Below are 18,519 nucleotides of genomic sequence, written 5' to 3'. Positions count from 1 at the left end.
TCTGTTTCCAATCTCAACAAGTTTCTTCATTTTTGATAGTTTTTCTTGAATTTGTACAAGAAAATTTTCTTGTGTACCGGGAATTATTTAGTGTACTGGCCATTTTTTGGATATGTACTATACATTTTTGTACTGGAAATTTTCTTGTGTACCGGGAATTGTTCTGTGTGTTTGCCATTTGGTTATTTACTATACATTTCTGTTCTGAGAATTTTCTTGTGTACAGGGAATTGTTCTGTGTACAAGCCATTTGGTTATGTACTAGACATTTTTGTAGTGGGAATTTTCTTGTCTACCGGGAATTGTTCTGTGTACTCGCCATTCGGCTATGTACTAGACATTTTTGTACTGGGAATTTTCTTGTGCACCGGGAATTGTTCCGTGTACTGGCCATTTGGTTCAGTACTGGATACTTTTGAATTGGGAATTTTCTTCTGTACCGGAAATGGTTCCGTGCACTGGCCATTTGGTTATGTACTTTGATGTTTTTAGAGATAAAGAAGATAAAATGTGAAACAAATAAGAATGATGAAGAAGAAAAATAAGAACATAAAACTTTTAAAGAGAGAAAGACAAAAAACTTTGATGTTTTTAGAGATTGAAAGAGATGAAGAAGCTAAAATGTGAAGCAAAATAAGAATGATGAACATCCAAAAATAAGAACATAAAACTTTTAGAGAGAGAAAGAACATAAAATTTATGTTCTTGGAGATTGAAAGAGATGAAGAAGATAAAATGTGAATGTTTTAAAAAAAAAAAATGAGAGAAAGAACAGAAAATGTAATGGGCGGGATCCAAAAAAATTGCCTGAAATTTCGTTAAAAAATGGCGTCATTTTTGAATTTTCAAAAAATCTGAATGTTTCTCTGACATTACGTCATGTACGGGGAATTAATTGCTTCGCTGTCATCCGTCAGATTGTCAGAAAACACGAAATTTCACGTGAAGGGGTAAAAGAAGGATAAATAAAATAAAAACCAGAAAAGTGTGAGTTGTCCTGACAATTTGGACTGGTTCTCATTTTTGTTTTGGGCTGGGGGTAATGCTTATTTACCCTCCATTTTTTGGGCCTCTCACTCAAAAATCCCTAAAAAAAAGATCAAATAATTATAAATCCTACGATTCTTATTCGTTACCAAACAAAAACAAATTAATGAATCCTTGGAATCATAAATTCGAATGACTTATTAATCCGTGGATTCATGATTCTTTTACCAAAAAACACCTCAATTTGGATCAGATAAAAATGTAAAAAAACATACTGTCATGTGAACCACCCTAGTCTTCCTTGCTCAAGCGCTAATAATAAGAGTGCCAAGAGATGATGAATTGAATACTTATAGGCTTGCTTACACTCGGGAGAAAGTGACTTACAAGGATTAAAACCTGAAAAGAGTTCTTTCTCGGCATCCAGATTCTCGTGATCCCAGAAGTTGACTTCTTTGTTGGGCTACTAGAATAGGCTATGACTCCTAGTCCTTGTTATAAGGTTCACTATGCTCTATAGGGAGAATCCACTTATTATTTGTTTTGAGACTACTTGCCTATAGTCTCTACTCGCATATAGTCAGTTAACTTGTCCTACCAGCGACAAGTGGAATGCAATCATGACTTCTTCTTCATGCAGTGATTGGATGAACACTTAGAGAAGCTGCTGGGTCAAGGGCTTGGCTCCCCCAGCTATTATAGCTGAATCATTATTGTTTCAGTTCATAGACAAAGCTTTTCCATAAGGGGTTTCTAATTTACATAGACCTCAGGCATAGGACCTTACCTCATTATATACATGTAGTAATGTTCTGATTTCAACATTTAAGACATGTTCACATTTACTTAAGTCCGGTTAAGTCATATTATATATTACGTAATAGTCCTCTGGGGAATAAATTCTCTAGGGAATCCATATTTTTTTGTATATTCTCGGGGGAATATTTTATTTTAGTCTAAAAACTCACTTGATCAAACATTGCCCTCTAATCTTCATCCTCTTTATCACCTTCCCACAACAACTTCCCACCACCATCATTCCGCCCACCACCATGCCGACCGCCATTGCCACCTCTTCTCTTTCCTCTATTCTCCTCTCTAACTCACTGTCACTCTTTCTCTCTCATTGGAGATCACTTTCATTATTTCTCTCGTTGCTCTCTCTCTCTCGGTCTGTATAGATCTCTCTAAAGAAATCACAGAGTTTGTGGTCACGAAACATTTTGTGACCACGAAATGGTCATGGCCACCAATGTTTCGTGAACACAAAATGTTTCGTGGCCACGAAATCCTCGAGGAGGGTTTCACCAGAAACCCTCTTGGATGTCAGGTTCCGACGAAGGGAACACTTCTCTTGTCGAAGCGGTGTCTGTGTGAGAGAGGGAGAGAAACAATGAGAGATCGATTGAGAAACAATGAGAGATTGACAGAGAAACAATGATAGATCGAGAGGAATAGATTTTTCCACCCCAAAATTTCTTGTCCCGCAACCGAACTTGTAATGCCACTAAACAACGGCGGAAATTCCAATACAATATTATTTCTTCTTTGGACAGAAATGGAAGTGTTGTCTCACTTTATCCCAAAGCTTGTCCGACTAGATTTTTTCCCCTTTCTTCTTTGTTTCTTGTTTTGTTCTCTCTCTGTGTGAAGGTGGTTTTGTGTTTTTGAGAAAGAACAGTTTTAAGTATTTTTCTTGTTTGAAAATGAAGTAGTCTTGTGTTGTGTGTGTGTTTTGGTGGAGGTAAAATGATATGATGTTCACAGATGGAAAGAAGATCCGACTTCTTAAGAAGGGTAGAGAAGAAAACTTGTTCTTAGTGTGACTGGAGAAGAAAGAGGAGTTCTTGTGAGAAAGAAACTGACATTACTGAAGAAGGAAGAAGAAACCATGTCTCAGACCAACTGGGAAGCTGATAAAATGTGAAGTTCTCTTATTTTCTTTCAGTTTTATGTTCATCTTCCCTCTATTAGCTTTATGGGTTTTGCTCAAAGCTTGGTTTTAAATTTGCTTTTTTTTTTTTGGGTTTTGATTGGATTTCTTCATCTGGGTTTTTGATTTAGGGCACTTCTTCCATTTTCATCATTTTAGGTACTAATTTGTTTTTATTAAGTGATTTCCACTTAGATTTTTTTTTTTTAAATTTTATGGTTTATGTTTTTTTTCCTTTTTGAGGGGGTTTATAATTTTTTTTTATTTGTGAAGTGTAGGTTTGAAATCATTTTGAGTTTTGGAAATTGGAATTTCTTGATTAGAACTACTAGGGTTTATATTATTATTATTTTTTTGCCCTCTTCAGGTTGGATGTGTATATTTATGATTACCTAGTGAAAAGGAACTTGCAAGCTTCAGCCAAGGCCTTTCAAGCAGAAGGGAAAGTTTCTTCTGACCCTGTTGGTAAGATCAAAGTGACCTTTTTGGAGGGTAATAGTCCATGTTTCTTGAAGAGTTAATATGGTTGGTTGATTTTCTTCATATTCTTTTGATTTGTTTGTTTAATAGCCATTGATGCTCCTGGAGGTTTTCTCTTCGAATGGTGGTCAGTCTTTTGGGATATCTTCATTGCTAGGACGAACGAGAAGCATTCTGAAGTTGCTGCCTCATACATTGAGGTTGGAATGTCCTGAACTCTTATGTCGGTTTTCTCACTTGTAATTTTTGTTGGATATAGTCCGATTGATGTTCTGTAATTGTTATTCTGCATGCGGATACGTTTCATAGTGTTGCGAAGAGTGATTGTAAATCGTAGGAAAGATGGGAGAAAATGAAAGAGGAGATCATGTGTTAGGTTGATAACTTGTAACGACATGATTGTATTCGATGCTAAGGAAGCTAAAGCACGTAATATATCTGAATAACATCACACATCTGTTAGAACACTATACTCACCAATCGTCGATATATTAAGTCTTATTGGTGTTTCATTAAATTTCATTGGACTATAGCACGTAATCCGGGCATTGTGAAGCCCACTTTGGCTGGGTGGTAACATGTTTGTCTCTCCACTACTTAAGAGCAGGGTTTTGGACCTTGCTGTTTGAAAAAAGGTCGCGCGGTTGTTGTGACGTCCCTTTGGGTGGATGACATATATGTGTCTCTACTTTAAAAAAAAAACACATATGTGTCTCTCCACTGCGGGAAGTAGGGTTGAAATCTGCCATCAGAAAAAGAGGGAAATTTGTGCGTTATGAAGCCCATTTTGGTTGGGTGGTTACATTTTTGTCTTTCCGTTGCTGAAAGTAGGGTTCACATCTTGGTGCTAAAAAAAAGTGTAGGAGGTGTCATTAAATATTCAGCTTTGACATTGCAGACTCAACTGATCAAAGCGCGAGAGCAGCAGATGCAACAAAAACCCCAAAACCAACAACAACAAATGCAGATGCAACAACTGATACTTCAGAGGCACGCACAGCAGCAACAGCAGCAGCAACAGCAGCAGCAGCAGCAACAACAACAACAACAACAACAGCAGCAGCAGCAGCAGCAGCAGCAGCAACAACAACAACAACAACATCAACAACAGCAACAACAGCAACAACAACATCAACAACAGCAACAACGAAGAGAGGGAACCAACCTTCTTAATGGAAATGCTAATGGGCTTGTTGGACCTGACCCAATGATGAGGCAGAACCCGGGAACTGCAAACGCCTTGGCTACAAAAATGTACGAGGAGAGGTTAAAGCTGCCACATCAAAGAGATGGTTTGGATGATTCTGTTATAAAGGTGCCTAACCCGGTAACTTGTTTTGAACGCATTTTACTATATTAGTACTTTCTAGTTTCTACCTATTATACATAGTTCAATCATCACCAGAAAAATCTCGTACAGCAACGGTTTAGCGACAATGTGAGTCAACTTTTGGATACGAACCACACTTCAATGTTGAAGTCAGGATCAGCTGGCCAGTCTTCCGGGTATCTTACCGTTGCTTATAATCATGAATTTCAGTTTATTAGTCTTCTGGTTGAAGTATATAATATGTTGATCACATTCTTCCCAGGCAAGTATTGCAGGGGACAGCTGGTGGTATGTCAGGAGCTCTTCAGCAAGCCCTAAACCAACCTCTTCCAGGATCTTCTCAGGTACAATTTTTATATTAGAAAGGGTGGGGTGGGTATTAGTTTTTCTTTTGTGACTTTGTCTTAGTTTTGAGTTGTTGAAACAGGAAATAAAGAGGGAGAGGAGCCCTGTATTAAACCCTAGAGCTGCTGGTCCTGATACTTCTTTAATTGGAGTTCCTGGTACTATTTCTTCAGTATAATTATTCTTTTAACCTTGCAATATTTGGCATAGTAAGATTCACACTTTTACGATTTTGAAAAAGTTTATGAAGAACTATTATTTAGGACCAAGGAATGAAACTTCGAAAAATTTCGGCCGACATTTTTCGGTTTTTCACCCTAACGAAACGAAGTAAAAATACACATACATGTTTTTCGTGTCAAATTTCGGTGGAAATCTGACCGAAATTTCGAAAATAGTAGAAATCTCAAAAGCCCTAGTAGATCTGACTATTGGGGGAACAGCCAAGAGATAAGATTCGAAATTATTTTGTCTGGGTTGATGATTGAGTTCTATTTATAAAAACTAACAGATTAGAAGTTCTTTTAAATCAACCTATACCTTGTTTTTCCTTTTTCATCTTCTCTAGTTTTTATTTGTTCTTGAGTTCTTCATTTATTTCTTCAACAAAATAGTCCATTTGAATGTTAGTTTGGAGGAAAATATAGAGAGAGGAAAGAGGTTTGGTTGAAGGAAAATCTAGAGAGAGAGGAAAGAGATTTGGTTGAAGAAAAGTCTAGAGAGAGAGAGAATTCGGTTTACACAGAAGAAATAGGGAAGAAGACGATAGAATATAGGATTTAAGGGGATCTGATTTTTTATTGTTGAACAGGTATATCAAAATTGATGTTTGATTTATTTTGACCCCCCTGATTTTATAGTTTGTTAGATTTTTAATCCCTGAAATAACTGACATTATTGCAGATTAGTCCTTAAATTAACAGTTTATTGTAGATTAACCCTATCATTGCAGATTAACCCTCTAACTAACCGACTATATTACAGATTAGCCCTCTAACTAACATAATCTATTGCCAATTAGCCCTATTATTGACATTTTTTGTTATTTCTTTTTGTAAAATTTCCACACAGCCCGAAACGTTTCCACGAAACGTTTCCACTTTTGGACCCACCGAAACTTCCACCGAAACCGAAGTTTCATTCCTTGTTTAGGACCAATTGGCCATTTCATTGTCCTGAACTGTAAGTCTGTAACTACTCATGTAAGTAAAAAGAATTGCGCATTCTAGACAGCATCAGTAGTTCAGTTAGTTATTTAATGATCCTGACAGACATGGACGTAATTGAAACACTTTCGCTGATGATATATGTATTGTTGGTTCAGGGTCAAATCAAGGGGGCAACAGTTTGACTTTGAAAGGATGGCCGCTAACTGTAAGTTGTTCATTGCCTATAAGTAACTACCAACTTATACTTAAGTTGTCTGAGGCGCGCCTGGACGATACCTTAGCGAGCAAGGCGCAAGGTGAGCAAGGGGGGTCGACTTGGATCAAGTCGATTTCCCCTTGTTTCCCCAGGTCTGGGCTTGGTGCGCCAAGTGATCTACTCGGCCAGGGGAAAGCCTTAGTCAAGGTCAAATGAAGAAGAAACCAGACAAGAAAAACAAAATGTAAAGCGATTTATATATATATATATATATATATATATATTTTGTTCTTTCTTTCTTGTCGCTCAAGAATATCAAGTGTGTGGCTACTTTTGACTTTTCATCTGCTACGGATGTGAAAATCTTGCAGTTTGAATTTCTTTTATGATAATGCCATGATCTTACCAGTTTTACATCAATAAAAAATACTCACGATTTTCAAGTTGATTACTGTGGGACGAACTAACGAAGTGTATACCGATTTTAAAATTGGGAGTTAAAAAAGTATATGGTGGAAACAAATCAATACTTTTTTTTTGAATTGTCAGCGTGCCTCGAATCCTTGACCTCTAAGGTGGAAGATTGAACCTCTTACCAACAAATCAATACTAGTTATGCTGAAGAAAAAGATAAATTCTGTGTAACCTCGCCTCATATTTGTTTCCAATGAATAATTTGCTCTACTGCCAATTGCATGTGTCGAAAATATCCTTTCTATGCAAGAAAATGTTTAGCAATATCAAGCATCTCAAATCATCAGAGCTAAGTTTATCTGAAGTAGATTTCACAAAGCATTTACCCACCATACGGATGTTCTTGGAAATACAAAAATCAAAAAGTAATAATATATACTAGTAATATAATTGAAAATATTATCGGTATATCTGATATATTTGTTTAATAGAATTAAGCTGAATATCAGCTTTAACTGTGAGTACAATTTTGAAGTTCAGTAAACATACTTCTATTCAACAGGGCCTGGATCAGCTTCGATCAGGACTCCTTCAGCCTCAGAAGTCATTTATACAGTCTACTCCACCATTTCAACTTCCAATGTTGACTCCACAGCAACAACAACTACTGATTCAGGCACAGAATTTAAATTCGCCATCCACCAGTGACATTGACAGCAGAAGATTGAGAATGTTTCTAAACAATCGGAATATTGGTTTAACCAAGGATGGTCAGTCCAGTTCTCTCGGTGATGTAGGTCAAAATGTTGGATCTCTAATGCAAGCTCCAGGCTCTGTTTTGCCCCGAGATTCAGATTTGTTATTAATCAAGGTGCTTTCTCCTCTGCCCTTGGATCATAAACTTTGCAACATAAAAAAGTACTCCTGGGTCTGACGACTTTTTTTATTTGTAGTAGAAATTAGCTCAGTTACAATCACAACAACCGAATAGCAATCAACAACACCAACTTCCGCAGCACATGCTTTCAAGTCAACAGTCTCAAATTTCAAATCATCACCTTCACCAGCAAGACAAAGTACGGGGTTTGATAGTGGATGGTAGCATGCCAAATTCTTTCCGAGGAAATGACCAGGTCTGTCTTTCTTGGGTCTATTATTTAATGTTGCAATCTGGTAAATTAAGAATTATTTGGTGACCCAGATTAATTTTGTTTGTATTTTGGTTCCTAATTATGATTTTTCAATGTATTTGTAAGACTTCAAAAAACCAGACTGGAAGAAAGAGGAAACAGCCATTGTCATCGTCTGGCCCCGCTAACAGTTCAGGAACTGCAAATACAACTGGACCTTCTCCCAGTTCAGCACCCTCTACACCCTCAACTCATACACCAGGAGATGTGATCTCAATGCCTACCTTGCCGCCCACTGGTACTTCGTCGAAGGCTTTAACTATGTTTGGTCCCGAGGGAACTGGAACTCTGGAATCACCATCAAATCAACTGGTGAGCAAAATCTGTTCTTTGTCTGGTTTGCATCACCTTTGTTGTGGGGATAGTAACCGTCTTGACTTGCAGGCTGATTTTGCGGAGGATGGATCTCTTGATGATAATGTTGAGTCATTTCTACGTGACGATAACGATCCAAGGGACACACTGGGACAAGGTATGGATATGACCGATTTTCACTTACGAGTTCTTATTTTTATTTTTCAAGAAATCTTCACATGAACTTACTACTTCGAACCTGTCATGAAGTGAAATATCTAATTATTGATGATTTCTTATTTCACATTTCTTCATCCTCTATTGTGAACTTAATGTGCTAATGTGCTGTTTCTGTTTTATTACAGGGTTCACTTTTACAGAGATTGGGTTTTTTCGAGCAAGTACCAGTAAAGTAATCTGTAGTCATTTCTCATCAGATGGGAAACTACTTGCTACTGGTGGGCATGATAAAAAGGTAAAGGCTGTAGTAAGGATGTCCTTGTGGAGTCTTTGACAGCGTACTAGGATGTCTTTTGGACTTCTATATTGCTTCAAATGAAATAAATAAAACCTGCATTGAGGTGAATTTAATGTGGGATGAAATGGAAATGAAGACTAATGTGGTATTTGTTCGTCTAATTTGCTTCAGGCTGTACTTTGGTATACGGATTCGCTTAAGCCAAAAACTACCCTAGAAGAGCATACCTTGCTGATTACTGATGTTCGCTTCAGTCCAAGCATGCCACGCCTCGCCACTTCCTCTTTTGACCATACTGTCAGGGTCTGGGATGCTGACAATGTTAGTAAAAGATGATATTTCTTTTTCATTTTCAATCTTTGGAGTTTTTTTTTCTTTGCATTGGAAGTACTCCTTATGAAGGTTTCATCATTTCTGAATCCCCTCATTTGCAGAATCTTTATTTCATGTGGATTACATTATATTATATATCATCATCATTTGGTTGTGATGTCTTAGACACACAGACCTACTTCGTGTCTTCGCTAACTTAATTGTGATTCTATTGTTCAGCCTGGCTACTCACTCCGTACATTTACGGGGCATTCTGCTCAAGTCATGTCACTGGACTTCCACCCAATCAAAGATGATCTGTTATGCTCATGCGATTCCGAGAGTGAAATTCGGTACTGGAGTGTCACCAATGGTAGCTGTGCTGGAGTATTCAAGGTATAACCATTGCTAGTTCGTGTCTTTATGAATTGTACTATCTCCTATTGAAATTTAATGCTCTAAATTCCTCGTTTCATTTTCTCTGTTAAGTTTGTTAAATCAACTGAGCGTGGATACTACTGTCTAGTTTAGTTTGGATATGATAACATTGGTTCTTAATTTTCACTCGTTTAATGCAGGGAGGAACGACCCAGATGAGATTTCAACCCCGCCATGGGAGGTATCTAGCGGCTGCTGCTGAAAATGTAATTTCTGTCTTTGATGTGGAGACCCAAGCTTGCCGGCATTCATTACAGGTCAGTGTCTACGTTGGCTATTAATTGAAGGACTGGTAAATCATTTCTTCGTTTGGGTTGGTTGCTTTTTGACTCTTGTGAGAATAGTACCTCATGGATAAAGGGAAGTCTCGTGACCTACAATTTATATTCTAGGATATCCTGCTCATTGTTAATTGGTTTTGAGAAGGATGTCCACCAACATGGTATCAAAGCTAGGCCTCCACGTAATAGGTAAATGTCACCTACAAAAAGAGACATAATAGGCTTAAAGAGAGCCACGAATGAGAGGGTGTGTGAGAATAGTCCCACATAACTATTTGAATGTCTCATGACCAGCAATATAATCTCACTGCCAATGGTTTCACTTCGATGTCCACAAACTTACCAACTTTACTCCACATCCACATACTATCTCGAATCTTCCAGTGAAAGTTGATTCACTTCTTATCCCAACTTGAGGATTGTCCTTTCACTGGTTCTATCTGATCCAAGGGACATGGCTCTGGCTCCACAAATGCTTACTTTTATGTCTCTCGCTCGTCAGACACGGGCTTAAATGGTCTATCATTAATTTATTCTATGTTTTTTAGAATGTATTCATGAATTCTTGTGTTGCTTGTGTTTTATCCCTACGGTTTTCTTTGATGTTGCAGTACTGACCGTGTTTCTTTTATGACTTAACTTGTAGGGACATACGAAACCAGTTCATTCTGTGTGTTGGGATCGTACTGGTGACTACTTAGCGTCCGTTAGTGAAGATTCAGTCAAAGTCTGGACATTTGGCTCCGGTAATGCGGGCGAGTGTGTCCAAGAGTTGAGTTGCAATGGCAACAAATTTCATTCATGTGTTTTCCATCCTTCATTTCCTTCTTTGTTGTTGGTCATCGGCTGTTACCAGGTAAGTCTTTTTTTTGGTATTTCAGTTATCTAATAACCTGTTGCCTGAATTAGCTCTGAACTCATAACCAGTGTTTGAGAGAACAACCGATATAACAGAGATAGTAGCTGACTTTAGTGTAACAGTCTCCCATCACTTCCCTTTTCTCTGTTTTTTCAAAAAATTTCCCACGCGACTGTTATAGCAATTATAACAACTATCTTTCGCTTCGTTTTTGCTGAACTAATTCTTATACCTCATTTTTATGAAAACTGTTGGAACTGTTGTTTTTTCTTGACGTAACGAGAATGGCTGTACTCATTAAGCAACCACTTATCATTTCTCAAATAGTGGGTCTAATCCAATTTGACCGAACTTCCAAAAGCACTCCCATATGAATGATCCTGCAAGCAGAAATATGGATAATCAAAATCATATCCTAACAAAACGTACAATTGGTGATTTCTAAACAGTCTTTGGAATTATGGAACATGGCGGAGAGCAAGACAATGACTCTGGCAGCACACGAAGGGCTGATTGCATCTCTTGCAGTGTCGAATGTGACGGGTTTGGTAGCTTCTGCAAGTCATGACAAGTTTGTGAAGCTTTGGAAGTGATTCTCTCATACTCGTGACTCTTAACGACCTCTCTCTCTCTATATATAAATGAGTAAAGATATCTGGAACATCTTGTATATGCATATAGCCTCAGCAGATCTAACATCTAGATTTAGTGTTCATTTTCATCATCATTGCAGTGTGGTTTTCTTCTAAATGTGAAAAGAAACCCGACCAAGTCTGTCGTTGGTGATAGGTCAGAATTCACCACCTATATATATCTAACAACATAAATCTTTTGTTTCATTGGTAAGTTCTTAGTTGTGTTGTAATGGAAGATACAGTTGGGTATAATATTATCTTTTGGTAAGTTCTTTTGTTTCATAGGATCTGTCAAGACGATTGCCGTTTTTGTGGGTTCAACAATGTGTTCGTTATAGGGACCTGTCTCTAGTGTATTGGCACCCGATTGGTAAAGGCACATTGGTGCTTTTAGTAAACAAGGCCGCATGGTGTAGTGTGCGGGCTGTGCCCCCGCACTGGCGCACCACCACAAGGACCTATTATTGAGTTTATTTTTTGTTAAAATTTTGTGTTTGCACACCTAACTTATAAGAAACGTTAAAAATTTCAACAAAAAAAGAAATGCTAGAAAACTAGACAATAGAGTTTTAGAAGCATAGTTGGTAGATATTGTGTACTATGCCCAAATAGTAAAGGGTTTGAATCCCCTTGGTAGATTATAAACCTATTCTTTTGTGAGAGCTTAAATTCTCTATACATGTTAGGTTTATTTGTCTAAGAATGTTAGGTCAATTTTTGGATATTCCGGAATAAAATCGAAGAACTAATCAAGAAAGGATATCTAAATCAGCAATTGGAAAATCCCCAAACAAGATAAATAATTTCTAGAAACCCTAATTTAACTTATAGAACACAATAAAGAAGAGAGCAATGGAAAACCTAATTTAACTTACAAAAATACTGAGAGAGAAAGATTCGGGTATACCTCATTTTCGATTCAACAATTATAGTGACGAGAGGGAAGAAGGAGAAGGAAGAGGGAGAGAGAGAGAAAGAGGGGAACAAGAGAGAAAGGTGGTCGGTGGCAGAAAATGGTGGGTGGTGGTCGGAAGTTTGAGATGGTGGAGGAAAGGTGAAGATAAGATTAGAGGGCTACAAACAATCAAGTGATTGTTTTTGGCTAAAAAATAAATATGTCTCAAGTCAATCTTGATTTACTTTAATCTCTCCTGATTTTTATTTATGCCCCGAAGAATCCATCAACATAAAAATGACACAACTTGGGGTTTTATTTGCCTGCTGTGCCACCATATAGGCTCATGGAATTTTTAATTGTCAGCGTGCCTCGAAACTTTGACTTCTTGGTGGAAGACTAAACTTATTACCACTCCAACCAAGGGTTGTTGGAGAAGAGATCTATGTTGCCACTAGGTAGAGAGAAGTCCACCTGTTTGAGAACTTGGATCATGCCCCTCAAGAGCCAGGGCCTGCCAAAATTTATAACTCAGAAGAAGAAATATAATTTTAGGCTTAATCATGAAAGTGTCAAGGCCCAATGGATAAGCTATAATTACCCAAAAAACAAATTAACCAGAAGCTTAAAGATGTGGAGAGATCATCAAATAAGGAATCTCCAATCCAAATGGAAGTTTATCTGAAATGCAATGAAACCCAAATCTAGCGTTTTGGTGATTGGTGGAAGAGGTGATAATTACCTCTGTTAGGTTATGATTGTTAGGAGATTTATCAATGCCCTAGGGTTTATAGCTAGGATGTAATGGATTTTAGAGGATTTTATTTCATCAATTCATAACGTATAATTCGTTACTTTCATAATATGTGGGTGGACTATTAAATCAGAACTCATGAAGGTTCGAAATAAAAAGAAAACAAACTAACGAAGGTCTAACATCAAAAGATGAGAAACTGACGGAGAAGACTCGCTAACGAAGAAGACGTACTGATAAAAATCAATCTGATGAATAACAAGTCATACTGTAATAAGATTTTGCATATTGTCTTATGACGAGTCATAATGTAAGATATCATTATATAATGTAATCTGACTGCACACATTGTATTATGATTTTACGTACTGTAATATGAAGTTTCACATTGTAATATGAATGAATTATTCGCTGTAATGATTACGTGTGGACCGATAATTTTGAGATGTTTGTTTCTTCATCTAATAAGTGAAAATCACTTTTAAGTGGTGGCAGACCAAGTGCAAAACCGTAAGCTCCCATTGGAAACTTATTTTTTCCACTTACTTTATAAGTGTTAAAAATACACAATAGTCCTTCACCTAATTTAACAATGACCATTATGATCCTAACTAAAAACTATAAGATACATACAAATTTTTATGGCTTTAGCGAAAACTTCCCCTGACCGTCATTCCTTCACCTAAGCCCTTTTCATGATCTCATACAAATTTTTATGGCTTTAGCGAAAACTTCCCACATCCATCATTCCTTCACTTAAGCCCTTTTCATGATCTCTTTTCCTATGCACACTTTCAATAACACAAAATATTCATAAATTCTAACTCTATTTCAGCTAGAATTGTGCATTTAATGGATTAGTACGAGATAATTGTTCATTTTCAATAGCACTTGCAAGTGACCATTTAAAATGCAAACATCATGCACTTAAAAGTGATGAAAAAAAAAAAAAACACTATCCCACTTACAAGTATTATTTAGAGAGAAAAAGATAAAAATACAATCTCCGTATTGGATCATCAAATTGTCATATTTGATTTGTGTATTTGACTTGTTTCGTATTTGGCTCATATCATTATGAATCTGTGCAACAATGAATTCTTATTTGGTTTTTTATTTGTTTTATTTTATCTTTTTTATATCTGGTGCATAGCATTATGGATTTGTGTTTAGCAATTAATATTCTGGTTCTAATTACCAACTTACCTGATTTGGTTTATGTATTTGATCAATCTCATCTCTCTATTTTACATCAAGTTCCATATATCATCGCAGATCTTTGTTGCAATAGAGTTGCTAGAGTTGCACCGTGGTTGCGCATCAATGTGGGTATATTAGTCAATTTAGAAAAAAATATATAAATTGCCATAAATTAGGGCTTCTACCCAATTTCATATTATGATAATTAATTGCTCTACAATACCAAGAAACACTAGACCACAATGGTGTAAAACAGTAAAAGTGAGTTCTATATAATTACATATATTTTTTTGTTTTATAATGTTATTTGATAAGTTAACTTTATTATTAATTAATTAATTTTGTTTTATACCCAAAATTAACTAATCCAATAATACCAATCCAAGACATAACTCCTTGCAAAAGCTGACCGTCCATCTCTTAAAATTATAATTTCTCTTTTCTTTCTCGGCGATTATTATAATCTTGTAAATTTTTATTGGGGATTTGATTCTAATCTTATCTTGAAATGTTTATGTCTTTTTAAGTGCATACTTTTAATGCTACACTTTCATTTTTTTGTAAAAATTAGATTCTGGGTCGATTAATTACTTCCCCACAATCTCCCACGTACCAAATCATGAAAAACAATTATATATTTATAAATGTGAGTGGTGGATTAAATTATTTCTAAAAAATAAACACGAAGAAAATTTAGATATAAAACAGTTCTTGATTCTATTATGCTGTCAAAATTTCTCTATTATAATGCAATTTGATAGAAGATGCGCTTTCAAACCCGAGGCAATTTTTAATTCTTCTGACTAAGAGATAAAAAATTAAACTGATAATTTTCAAAACGCGGGCTTTGTTCACACGAAAATTATCTTTAAGAAAAAAAAAATAAATGTTGGTTGCAACAAAAAAAAAAGAGAAAGAAAAATGTTGGACACTAATCCAACACTAGTACCCCTGCTAAGCTACTAGACATCCACCATGTTATTTTTTCACAATAAAGTTCACCTATGGCATATCTGCTTCAATATCAGTAATATGATACATTTGTTTGTGTCCTAAGGTGATGTTTTCTTCATAGGTCCAAATCTGATTTGTGGGAGATAAATGGATCCAGAATCAAATAAAATTATCTGAAAAAACAAACAACCTAAAATCTGACTTGAACCAATAAAGACTTCGAATCAGATTTCAGATCTGGCTTAACAATAAAAGAAACGAAAACTACCTTGAATTAAAATATGGCCAATCAAACTACATATGTCTCCCTTCAACAGAAAAAAAAAGAAAAAAAAGAACTACATATGTCTCTTTGTCTCAAGGTGATGCAGAGACATTGACAAACAAATACATGAAAGAAATTGATGCGGCCAAATATAGAAGTGACAGACTGAAACGGTCAAAACGACTCAAAACCGAAATTACGCTGTCGAAATTGGACGAAATCTTGAGAGTTGGTGCGAAATACTGTTGCACACATTAGTTGTCGCTTTGGCCACATAGGTGCACTTTGAAGGTCAAATTTTATTGTTTAAGTCCTCAAAACGGACTTTTAGTAGTTATAATACTATTTTTAGTAAGTGTTCCTTAGTTTAGGTAGTTTCAAGAAAATATGTTAGCGTCACTTTGGCCCCCCTCAATGATTATTTACCAAGTGAAATGGTTCATGGCGAGGCCGTTTAACATAATTGGGGAGGCCCTATAAAACTTCCCTTAAATTTTTCGGAAGTTAATTATTTGGAATTTGATTAGGTTTAGGATACTCTATAGCTATATAAAAGGGATCCAGTAGTTGTTTAATTCATCCAGTTTTGTCAATAAAATTAAGTATTTAGTTTAATCTTGTGAATTTCAGTTCTATAAGTCTCAAGACGAAGATCTAAAAGTTTTTATGAGTTTTCCGCTGCGTCACAAAAGTAGAAATTCCAGTTCGAGTATTAAAATTTAGAAAGAAATATATAAAACCAAGCTCTGTCTACACATTAGTCTACCTTTGCGTTGGTATAAATTAAAAATATCATTTTCAACCGTTCATAATACGCACCAGCGTTTAGAGTCGGAGGTTTTTGCGGTCACACTCCATTGTCTTAATGTTAGTTTGGATAGAATAATATTTTTTTTTTGTTAAAGAGTTTGGATAGAATAATATAACAGGAAAATACTATTTAGCCCGTCAATGATGACCCAACAAGGCCAAATTTGTGATTGCACGACGACATCATGTGCAAATTTGGTCTTTTCCCGTATACAAACTATTTTTTGTTGGGACAAGTAGCATTGTTGATTCTAACAAAAATGTACAAATGAGATTTAGGTGAAATGAATACTTAATACTCATGAGCTTCATATTCTCAACCCCAATTGTGTGAGGCATCTAGTCACACCATCTCACCACTCCCCAAATAATTTATATCACCATTTTGTAGTGACATTAAAGTATTAAACTATATAGTATAAGTATTATTAAACTATTGCACAAATATGCTTCCTCATCCCCATGCTAATTCATCTATAAATGGTAACTATACAAAGTTAACAAAACCTTAAATCTCATACCTTTCTTCACCATGAAATCACTTTCAGATGCTTATAAAGACCACCCCATAAACCTTAGAAATATAATCCCCCTAGACTTTGACAAAGTCCATGACTTACCTGATTCTCATGCTTGGCCAGACCTAGATCAAGATTCATTATTTCATGTAAATAGAGGTGATGAAGATTATGATCAAACAATACCAGTTATTGACATGGCTGAAAACCAAGATATATCGAAGATTTTACGTAGTTCTTGTGAAGGATGGGGCGCGTTTCAAATCGTAAACCATGGGATTCCTATTAGTTTTCTCGACGAGGTTGAGTTTGAGAGCAGACATCTCTTTTCTCTTCCCACTCAACAAAAACTCAAAGCTCTCCGCTCATCGGATGGTGTAGGTGGGTATGGTCGTCCTCGAATGACACCTTTCTTCCCCAAGTTCTTATGGCATGAAGGTTTTACCATTGTTGATTCAGTTTCTTCTGTTGAAAATGCTTCTAAACTTTGGGCTCATGGTTATCACACTCAATTTTGGTAAGTTATTTAGCCTAAATATGTGCTTGCTTTTGGGTTTTTAGCCTCCATATGATACTCTAGTAGAAAAAAACCATTGAGATCTATTTAAAAAAACAATGATGCTACTTCAACTCCTTCTCCATTAACTCTATTATTGTTTAACATGATATCAGAGCTTCAAATATTTAAATAACATGTTGTCACATCATGTTCGTCGAACTCATAGTCTGACTCTTTTATGTGATCCCCAATTTACTAGTATTTCATGGAAGGTACTAACTTTTTTGTTTCAATTCAATGTAGTAATGTAATGGAAGAGTATCAAAAGAAGCTAAAAGAGCTTGCTAGTCGTTTGATGAGTTTAATCCTTGATTCATTGGGCATTACAAAAGAAGATCTAGGGTTAGCATTAGACTCACAATCAACAATAATTGGTAATGAACCTGAAGGTGCACACACTGCACTGCAATTGAACTCATACCCAGCTTGCCCAGACCCTAATAGAGCCATGGGTTTAGCAGCTCATACAGATACTTCTCTATTCACTATTCTATACCAAAGTAGCACTAGAGGGCTCCAAATCCACCGGGCCGGCTTGGGTTGGGCAACGGTTGTTCCATTAGCCGGAGCGCTTATCGTTAATATCGGCGATCTTCTTCATATCCTCACCAACGGGCGGTTTGTGTCGGCTCTCCACCGTGCCCTAGTGAATGAGACAGATCATAGACTATCGGTGGTGTATTTTTATGGGCCACCATGTAATTCTAAAATCAAGCCGATCTCTAAACTTGTTGATTGTAATTATCCTCTTAGATATCGATCTACAACATGGAAGGAGTATATTGGTATCAAGGCTAAGCATTTTGACAAATCTCTCTCTTTTGTTGCTGCTAATCCTTCAACATAATTGTTCCTTCAATGTCATGTTGGTAAATTACTTGTAGTCATTGATCCTAATAAAAAGATGTTTTACGAGCATTCCGCATAAGCTTCATGTTTACGCCCATTACAAAATTTCCATATATTTATATAAGCACCCGGGGCTCCCGAGCCCACGGGCCACGACCCAAAGGCCCAAGTAGCCCAAGTGTCCAAAGGGCCAAATAGTCCAAGTGTTCAGAAACTCAAATAGCCCAAGTCTCCAAAAGCCCAATCGCCTCACATGCGTGTGCGCGCGTGTAGGAGCCTTCTCTACTCCATCAAGAGTTTTAAAATGAATTGTCAAGCAACTTATTATAAAGGCTCTCTAGTTTCACTAGTTGGAAGATGTGAGATAATTGTCT

At 36.5% G+C, this 18,519-nt stretch overlaps 2 protein-coding genes across 10 annotated transcripts; both read left to right on the top strand.

Annotated features, from left to right (window-relative positions):
• The first annotated feature begins 2,196 nt into the window (after positions 1-2,196).
• LUG (transcriptional corepressor LEUNIG) lies at positions 2,197-11,609 on the top strand. 9 transcript variants are annotated; one of them, XM_086644285.1, is made up of 18 exons: positions 2,197-2,910; positions 3,288-3,385; positions 3,491-3,600; positions 4,299-4,715; positions 4,821-4,906; positions 4,993-5,074; positions 5,158-5,233; positions 6,400-6,449; positions 7,417-7,725; positions 7,811-7,987; positions 8,111-8,356; positions 8,429-8,516; positions 8,704-8,813; positions 8,988-9,137; positions 9,369-9,524; positions 9,707-9,823; positions 10,494-10,703; positions 11,156-11,609. In XM_086644285.1, the coding sequence occupies exons 1-18, from the start codon at positions 2,879-2,881 to the stop codon at positions 11,297-11,299; spliced, it is 2,658 nt and encodes an 885-aa protein (XP_086500411.1). In that variant the 5' UTR covers positions 2,197-2,878; the 3' UTR covers positions 11,300-11,609. The 9 variants fall into 9 exon arrangements, with proteins under 9 accessions (XP_086500411.1, XP_086500414.1, XP_086500409.1 ...); XM_086644288.1 differs by having other exon boundaries at positions 2,267-2,910; positions 8,126-8,356; XM_086644283.1 differs by having other exon boundaries at positions 2,328-2,910; positions 4,299-4,727.
• A 4,932-nt stretch (positions 11,610-16,541) lies between these two features.
• Positions 16,542-18,221, top strand: LOC147539729 (gibberellin 3-beta-dioxygenase 1-like). Its single transcript, XM_086644292.1, has 2 exons — positions 16,542-17,254; positions 17,540-18,221. Exons 1-2 carry the CDS (start codon positions 16,752-16,754, stop codon positions 18,141-18,143), a joined length of 1,107 nt encoding a protein of 368 aa, XP_086500418.1. The 5' UTR covers positions 16,542-16,751; the 3' UTR covers positions 18,144-18,221.
• Positions 18,222-18,519: the final 298 nt, after the last annotated feature.

This window comes from Eschscholzia californica, unplaced genomic scaffold (genome assembly GCF_041429995.1).
Source record: "Eschscholzia californica isolate CP2 unplaced genomic scaffold, dmEscCali1.0.p SCAF_5, whole genome shotgun sequence".
Lineage (NCBI taxonomy): Eukaryota > Viridiplantae > Streptophyta > Magnoliopsida > Ranunculales > Papaveraceae > Eschscholzia > Eschscholzia californica.
This window is presented reverse-complemented; position numbering and strand designations above follow the sequence as displayed.